Source organism: Theobroma cacao, chromosome 1, assembly GCF_000208745.1.
Source record: "Theobroma cacao cultivar B97-61/B2 chromosome 1, Criollo_cocoa_genome_V2, whole genome shotgun sequence".
Taxonomy (NCBI): domain Eukaryota; kingdom Viridiplantae; phylum Streptophyta; class Magnoliopsida; order Malvales; family Malvaceae; genus Theobroma; species Theobroma cacao.
In genome coordinates this window covers 4,000,971-4,009,881 of record NC_030850.1, presented here as the reverse complement: position 1 = coordinate 4,009,881, position 8,911 = coordinate 4,000,971, and the positions used below count along the sequence as shown (strand labels likewise).

Below are 8,911 nucleotides of genomic sequence, written 5' to 3'. Positions count from 1 at the left end.
TGACGCTAAGGTGAAGTGCAAGCCTGAAGGAGTACCTGAAATTGCAGGAGAGGCCCGTCGCAGCAGGCTTGCTTATTGCTGCAAGTCCAGGCAGACAGGCTAACCAGAATTAATGCTTCCACAGGTTTATTCCTTTCAACTGAGCTCGACTCCCTATGATTTGGTAGAGCTAAATTACCAATGAGAATCATAGAAAACACTTTCGAGGTAGGAAGGAGATGTCAGGAAACGCTCAAGCCTCAAACATTTCGTGTCAGGTAAATAGGAGAGTCGGTTTAACATAACTTTTGATTGATAGAATAAAAAATGCAACAGACGTTCCTAATTTACAAACCATTAATGTATTATGAATTTTAACCATGACCCACCACATTTGTGAGGTTGGCTCACATCCAGGAACCCATGGCACAGGGCTTTGGTATAACAAAACAGGGGTTTTACCCCTTATTCCTAGGAACTTTTGTTGTCAGAAAATAGGTATAACTGTAGTGTTCCTTGACTCTCAGGGGAAACCAAGATATCAGCACCTATTCATTTCTTGACAAAGGAAACGCCCTTCTGAATGCTACCTGCAAGTTCTTTCTTTGCCTTCTCCAAGCCAATCCTGTTGATCATCATTTCCGTTTTTATGTTAAATTTAAATAAATATGGCATATGGGACAAATGAATTTTGAATTAAAATTCAAAAGGAGGTCCTCTAACAAAGAAAATTACAAACCTCTCATACTCATTTAGTGGGCCAAGAGGGTATACTTCCTCAACTCCGAACCGACCAAGTCTTACCTTGGATGCGAAGAAGGGTAATTCAGTCACCTAGAAAAGGAAAAGTATTAGTTATTATAAACCTAAAAAAGAAAAAGAAAATAAAAAAAACAAAGAGAGGGGGAAGAAGAAACGGAAAAGAGATGTGAATCCAAAAAGGGACTCAGAAAACATACATGTGAGGCCACAAATGCACATTCAACAACGCCAGCATCTCCTCTTAAGCCACGAAGGCATGCATCAGCAAATTTAACCGCAGCATATGCCTGCACTTTTATTTATGTTTATACATTTGTGCAACAACCAGCTAGAATCATGTCTAAATAGGAAACTTGACAAAATATGAGCACTTATTGGTTGAGAAAAACAAAGAATATATATGACTAACCATTGATAATGTTGCAGACCCAGCACCAGCCTTTGCCTGCAAGAAATTACACAGTAAGGTCACTGACAGGTTTCCAGCATGTAAACATCATAATGGCAACAAATAGGTAAAATAAGTTTTTAGAGCCCAAGGAATGAAGGTACATGCTAGCATAAACCAATTTAAGTGGAAAGCTTCAGCAAACCAAGAGAATATGTAGGCAGTAGCACAGTCAGGTTGATTATGTCTTAAACTTGATCAACATATTGTCCACCGATCTTGGTGTAGCAGCAAAAATTCCACAGTATCAAGCACATATGCCGGCTAGATTTGCTCTACAAGTGTAAAATGGTGGTGTGCTCATATTTTGTCTTATCCTTTGGACGAACCCCTTAAAGTAGTGAAGAATATCATGACTAATAGTAAGTTATGAAGCCATAAAGAAAATAAAAAATGCAAAGATCTCTCTATTCATCCTCATTGTTAAACCCCAACCATGGATTAGATGATGTGGGTAGGGTTTTTTGTGTAACTCACTGCAAATTTTAATGCCAGCTGCATTATATCAAATAAAACTTAATCCAGATTCATCTTTTTACCAGATATTCAAAACAATTCCTCATGAATCACTCCATCATGCCCAATTAACAAATCCTACAAAGTTGCCTTTTCAGAGTTTTTGTTTCCACCTGATCTAGGTTGTCCACAAACAAGAGTCTTTTCTACCCCTTCGCAAGTCTTTTTCAGTAATTCTCAACACCAGGCTGCAATTAGTACTGTATCTACATATCAATTGCTGGATAGTTATAGAACTTGTCTAATTCTGCATCATATTTAACAAGATAGGAAAATGCACATGCTCCAAGAAATTTGGCCTAAATCTTCCACTGTTCTGCGGCAAACCCACCATTTCTTGAATGCTAATTATTAGATGTGTTAATATTTTAGGAACACTTTTTGTGCTCAAACAAAATCAAACATGCATAAGATTTGATTACTTTTAGTTCACCCAGTGGTTTCAAGCTATCCGATTGCTTAGTATTGAAATCAAAAGATATAAGCTTTACCTCAACAACCTCTGTACCACCATTCTGAATGCGATCTGTCAGATAATCAATTTCTTTTTGGGTGAAAGAACATGGAGGTTTAACCTGTATAAGGGGAACAGTGATTATTACATAGAAAGTCATTAAAATACAAAACAGTGAGCAAGTAATTGTCTGAAAAGTTCTTTTGAACCTGAGATAGAAGAGGTAAAATAGTAACCCCTGCATGCCCCCCAACAACAGGAACATCAACCTCCCGTGGATCAAGACCCAACACTTCCGCCTATAAAGAAACCAAAATAATGGGGGCAAAAAATTATGACTGAATACCAGAACTGCACAGTGATAACAGCTAGGTTACAAAATATTAGCTTCACCACAAATGTAACATAATTTCCACTATACCGCACAAAAAGGATGATGAAAGAAACCTATCCAACATTGTCTAACAAAATCCAGCATTGGCTAATCAAAAGTAAAGAAGAATACATCAATGGCAAGATTTTTAATCACCACAAAAGCATCGGCACTGACAACATGGAGCAAAATGATGAAGAATCCTATCCAACATTGTCTAAGAAATCCTGGCGTTGGCTAATCAACAACAAAGAAGAGTAAATAAATGGCAAGATTTGTAGTTACCACAAAAGTATTGGCTCTGACAACATCAAGCATTGTGACTCCCAAAAGTCGCTTTGGATCAAAGGTGCCAGCTTTCTTAAAAACTTCTGCAGCAATTGGTACTGTGGAATTAACAGGATTACTAATCAAATTGACAATAGCTTTGGGACAGCACTTTGCTATTCCTTCGCAAAGAGTCTTAACAATTCCAGCATTGATGTTGAAAAGATCATCCCTTGTCATTCCAGGTTTCCTGGGAACTCCAGCTGGAATAATTACAAGGTCCATTCCTGTAAGAGCCTCCTCCAATTGCTGTTGCCCCAGAAATCCACGTACCTAAAAATTAAACAACATTATTAAAATCCTTAAACAAATTCCCAACCAAAACATCAAATTCAATTGGACAACCCAAAAATTCTCTCAGGCTACCAATTCCACCACCAATAAAAAAAAAAACAACTTTAACGAATTTCAAAAGCCAAAAAGCATGTTCTTATGAAGGGAAAACATTAACATTAACATACCACAGCTCCAGTGTCCATGTGGCTAATATCAGCGGTAACACCAGGGGCATTAACCACATCATAAAGATGAAGAACAGAAACCAAAGGGTTCATCTTCATCAACATCGCTAACGGCTGCCCTATTCCCCCCGCTGCTCCCAAAATTGCCACCTTGAACCCAGCTGACCCACCTTTGGCCCGGCAGTTGGCTCGACCCAAACCCGAACCACCCTCCATCTGGGAATAATTGGGAGGGTTGAGATGGGCCGAGATTGTTGCAATGCGTCGGTTGACTTGAGAGTTATTAGGCTGCATGTTTTTTTCTTTTCCTTTTCTGGGCTCGAGTACAAATTTCCTGTTTTAGAAGGTTGGGGGTTGGAACTCGAAAGGGCGATGGGATTTTGGCAATTTGCCAAAGAGTTTATAAACGATGGAGAGGGGAAAGCTTGAAGATGATGACGTGAGAGATTTGTTTGTTTTGTCGCAGAATTGCTGAATTGGGAAGCGTGCAAACTGATCTTATCTCCAATGAACTTTCCAGATCAATAAATAATTGTGGCTTTCGATGCCATGCGGTACTTGGAAAATTCGGTTTAACTTCTGCTCTTACCAATCTCTCCACGGGTTCGGATGTTCCCACTGTTTTCCTCTTAGCTGAAATTTACTGGTACTAGCTAGTATTATTATTTTGAAGTTTTATAATTATTTCTTTTTGTCCCAAATTAAATCATCATTTTATCATTTTTAATCAAATTTAATCAACTTTATCATAATTTCAAAATTTTGAGTTTAGAGTTTTTCAAAACTTATTTTTTGAAATTTTAATTACATTTTTTTAGAAGTAAAGAATTTCATTAACAGAATAAACAAAGGTTACCTTTCAAATCTGTACATTTAATCAAACATATTGTCTCCTGATTACATTTAATTACATATTACATATAAGATTATAATAAATAATGATCAAATTTATTTTGTTTTACCATAACAAAGTAAAAGTAGACATTTAATTTAAAATAAATTTGGATCAAATTATATATACAAAGAATTAAGTTTAAATATTTAATTTTACAAATATATAATTTTTTAGGATTTAAGGTTTAAATTAAAAAAAAACACTTTATCACGTTAATTCATAAAAAAATTACTTCCAACCATCAACGCTTTGTCACGTTGGAATTAATAATTATTTTAAAAAATCACGTGAATCACATTTGTAATTAGATAAAGAGGTGATAATTAGAATCTTAAAAAAAAAAGGTGATAATTAGAAAAAAAAAATTGACTCATAGAACACCCGCGGGCCTTGTATTGTACAGTAGTCCAACAGAGCCTGCCTTCACAGATATGGCAATGCAAACGGTATAGTCCGAGGCCCATTGTGAAGCCTGTTGGGCGTAAACATGAGTTTGTATAAGTTACTTATTGACCCAATGGGCTTCTTCTCTTGCCCAACCAGCTTCGGTTCAAGGCTTTTACACATAATTAATCAAAGTGCATTACCCTAAGCTAATATCTAATTATACTTAGCATAAAAATATCTTTGTCGGCATTTCCGATCCCATTGCTAGAGAAATCACGGGAGGGAAAAGGGGCTTCTAGAAAAGGTGATGTCTTTTTCTGACTGCAATATAAATTTGGGGGAGAAGGGGTTTGATGATGGCTTCCTTTGAATGTAGAGAACCATTGACGTCTAAGGCACAGCACTTGAATATCCCCTCTCATTGTCAAAAGAGGGTGGCTGCCCTGATGTTGGGACATTTTAATATAATATTTTATTTTAACAAATTTAAGTATTAGGGGTTAATTAATAATTGCTTTTCCTTTATCCAATCTTTCCGTACCCCCGGTGGAAATCTAATCATTATTTATCCAATCTTAATCATATTAATCTATGTATAATGCAAAGCAAGATTGTGGATTAATCCTTTTTAAGATAACCATTTGTTTAAAAGAATTTTTGTTATCTTTGTGGAGGCACGAAAGCAAGAACATCATAATGAAACTGAGACATTTGTTGTCATTTTACTTGGAATCCAAGGAAATAAAATATAGTATAAACCATTTACGAAGTTATAAATTGCTTTGGGCAGGTTTTCATCTTCCCATCCCAAAAGGCCTTTTTCTCATCTTTTCAACCCTTTGCTGGGTAATTCTTCGTCAGTTGATTAATGCTGCAACATGACAAATTAATTGCTTCTTATTTGATAGGTCATTTCTGCTTTGCTTTCTCCTTATTAACTAGCTAGTTGCTAGTCTACATGGTCAAAAAATAAAAAATCACAATTTAAATTAAGAAAAAAATTGAAAAAAAAATTAAAAAGTAAGGATCAAAATGGAACTATCTTCCAAGTTGGATTAAGTCACCATACAAATCAAATGTCATTGTCAATATTATTATGTTTTCTATGTGTTATTTGTTAAGACTATTGATTTTGGTTGTTGCCTTATTAGGAATTAAAAAGGACAACACATATAATTTATGCATTCCCAAGTCAATCCAAGTACCCATGGGAAGAAATGAGAACCTACAGGCTTTGATGAACCCATTGGAGTCACACAAAACTTGACCTAAAAATTTGCATGCCTTCGTGGGTCAGTATAGTTTGACCCTATAAAATAATAATTAGCAAATTGAATGAGACAATGAAAGAGATCGTTCTTTATGTCTTACCAGAAAAACGGACCAAAGGGTAAGTTGAAAGGGCTCTTTCACCGGCCACCTAAAGCCAACACACACACACAAAAAATTGCTTTGGCTTTGGCCTCTGCCCCTTAAAAAGTTTATTCCTCGCATGCATAAAATCCCTTCCCTCTGCCTCTTCTTCTCTTATGCTGGGTCCCTCTTTATAACCCCATCTCTCTTTCCTCTCTTACACTCTCTCTATCTCAAAGGCTCAAGGCTAATTTTCTCTCTTGAGGGAGAATTGAAAGGAAGGAAATTCTTTTGGGTGGGGTTGGGGGCTGAAAGGAAAATTTCAGAAATGGCTCAACAGGACAAGCACTTCTCATCTTTCTCAACCACCCATTTCTCTATATGGGGAATTGATGAGACCAAATTGCCCTCCAAGGACTGTGCTGCCCCTCCATCCATTCCCATGTAAACCCAAAGGTCATAATTGGGAAAACAGCATTAAGCTTGAAGAGTGCAAATGTAAAAGTCTCTCTCTCTTTGTCTATCTCAGTACAACAATAACATTCCTTCATAGAATAGAAAAAAGGCAGACAGGATGGAGCCAGGCAATTGTAGTAGTTATGGTTTTCTGTGCTTAGTTTTAGATTGTTCTCATCATACCATTACTCCTTTTGGTTAAATCTTCGTTAACTTTCCAAGAAAAGGAAGAGCTAGCAACAAGCCTTTCGCAGCATACATGAAGAAACCATCTGCTTATCTATGTATCTGCATGAGAATCTGGCTTTTTCATGTTATTATGAGCACAATGATGATGGTGATGTTGCATTTTCTTCCCATTTTTCAATAGATTGTATAATTATTTTCAGACATATATATAAATATAACAGATCTTTTCTTTTTCTTGGCTGTTTTCCTTTCCTTCTTCAAGCTATTTTCTGTTTGTCTTCTAATTATTATTCATGGTTGTATGTTTCCTCTAGACGATTACTAAGGATAGTTCTTTCCCGGACTGCCCATTTTTCTTTCTGTAGCTTTTTGTATGTTGAAGGCATGATATAAATTGGACTACTCTGGGTTAACCACTTAAAAAACTTTTCATTTGTTCTCTCTCTGAAGTTAGAAAACAGTACTTCATTCTTTCCATAAATTATTTGTTGATCTGGTTGTTTATACTGAGAGTTGCTTTCCTGAGTTTGCAGGGTTTCGACTTTTAACTTCCTATAATTTTTCTGACAAAATTAATCAATCTGGTAGATCTTTAGGGATCAAAGTAATACACCCCTACACTGATTTTTATTTTAGAAAAAGAAATTCTTGAGTTTTGCATGTTTTTTTCTCTCGTATGACATGCAGAAAAAGATATTCTTTATGGCAAGAAGGAAAAAGTAAAAGGGAGTAGTTCTATTTTTTTTTCCTTATCTCCAGCCGGCAAAAGTTTTGAACTAGTGCAGTTTTTGTTGACACTAAGAGACCTACTTTTGAAGCTTTTTGATGTCATATCCATGGTTGTAAATGTGGGTTTGTCTATATATTTTTGAGATCTAAATGTATCTTGTAAGTGATATGTATCCTCAATTATTTCTTTGGGTGAAGATTGATGTTTTGCTGCTGCTTGTTTTTCTCGCTGCATTCAATGGCCTTTGGCTCCGGATGTTGTTTGTCTCATATACATTGCATTTAACCTGATATTCTAGCAGCTAAATGCCCAACATAGTGGAAACGAAAGAAGAGAAAAGCAAAGGAAAGCATACCGTTTAACTTCTTGCTGAATGTCACAAAATTCAACTATTAGAATGTGCAGGGAATAGAAGAGTACTGAAACTGGAAACCATTTAGACTCAACAGCACTCCATTGAATCACCTACTTTGTCTATTTGATACTGCTTTCATTAATCTCAATGGTTTTGGTTCTGTTTACTGTCTTAGCACTCTTTTCTTATTAGGCTCGTTCTTTTTAGAGTATTCTGAAGATCAAAGTTATGGAAACCTAAAGTGATTATTGGAACAACTTGGTGCAAATACACATATGGGGTATATGTATATATGCTCCATAAATAAGCAATATATTGGTTTCTATTTTCTAGTAAGGTGCAGAAAGATGTTTACTCTCCCAAAACTTATTTCCATATCTCTCTCATTGCATTCATCGTTTTATGAGATGCACCATGGTTGAAGATGTGGGAGCAAATTATGTGGATTATCTTTTAATTTCAATTCTTGGACTTGGATGGCAGGAAGATGCATGTTCATGATTGAATCAATTTCCAGTTAACTTATTTTTACTTAAATGAACAAATACTATATTTTGAAACGCCATTGATACGTGGGATAATGTTTTTTTTTTTTCTTACACTTTGAAACCACCCGTTGAAATTTTCTGCTGTCCTTGGATGTAGCCAGTTTTCATGGACATGTTTTATGTCTCTTTTAGTACCACTAGTAAAAAACTTGGTTGGCTGCGCAAATAGAGAAAAGCAAGGACAAAAATGTTAGCATGTGAAGCACTAAACTAATAATTAATTTCGTTCCAAAAACCTACATTACTAACTTTTCTGCTTCCGAGGCCAACCCTTTAATTACTTGAATAATCTTGTCATGTGGAATTTTGCTGGCAATATGTTTATATAAAAGTTAGTAAATAGTAACACATTAAAATTTACTAGTGCAGATAGTAATCCTGGCAAATCACCAAGTCAAGAAATGCGGCAATATTAGACTATGCATGTAGGGTAAAGCCAGACCTGGCTAGTATATGTTTATCACTTCATATAACTATTCATATTATCAAAGTAATAGTTGCACCATTTTCTAAGTGGGAATTCGGAAGATGCACTACCTTAAGATCAGTACAATTAGTTGGAAAAAAAAAAAAAGGTTTCAAATTCTCATGAAGAATACCATTATATATGTACATTTTTCTTCCATTTTTTTTTATGAATATAAGGGCACATAATGCATGTAGTATGCTTGGCTTCAA

General features: G+C 35.6%; 1 protein-coding gene across 2 annotated transcripts; it reads right to left on the bottom strand.

The window, feature by feature from the left end:
- LOC18611372 (malate dehydrogenase, glyoxysomal) lies at nucleotides 228–3,951 on the bottom strand. 2 transcript variants are annotated; one of them, XM_007047595.2, is made up of 8 exons: nucleotides 3,321–3,948; nucleotides 2,818–3,132; nucleotides 2,369–2,458; nucleotides 2,197–2,280; nucleotides 1,151–1,186; nucleotides 939–1,028; nucleotides 719–813; nucleotides 228–604 (listed from the first exon to the last, which is right to left on the bottom strand). In XM_007047595.2, exons 1-8 carry the CDS (start codon nucleotides 3,612–3,614, stop codon nucleotides 532–534), a joined length of 1,077 nt encoding a protein of 358 aa, XP_007047657.1. In that variant the 5' UTR covers nucleotides 3,615–3,948; the 3' UTR covers nucleotides 228–531. The 2 variants fall into 2 exon arrangements, with proteins under 2 accessions (XP_007047657.1, XP_007047659.1); XM_007047597.2 differs by lacking the exons at nucleotides 228–604; nucleotides 719–813; nucleotides 939–1,028; nucleotides 1,151–1,186 and adding an exon at nucleotides 1,378–1,520 and having other exon boundaries at nucleotides 3,321–3,951.

What these genes read in the sequence shown, in the direction of transcription:
- LOC18611372 (XM_007047595.2), bottom strand. Translation starts at nt 3,614, where the DNA reads ATGCAGCCTAATAACTCTCAAGTCAACCGACGCATTGCAACAATCTCG. An exon ending in ACATGGACACTGGAGCTGTG is followed by an intron (nt 3,133 to 3,320) that starts GTATGTTAATGT and finishes TTTAATTTTTAG; the next exon opens with GTACGTGGATTTCTGGGGCA. An exon ending in TCAGAGCCAATACTTTTGTG is followed by an intron (nt 2,459 to 2,817) that starts GTAACTACAAAT and finishes GTTTCTTTATAG; the next exon opens with GCGGAAGTGTTGGGTCTTGA.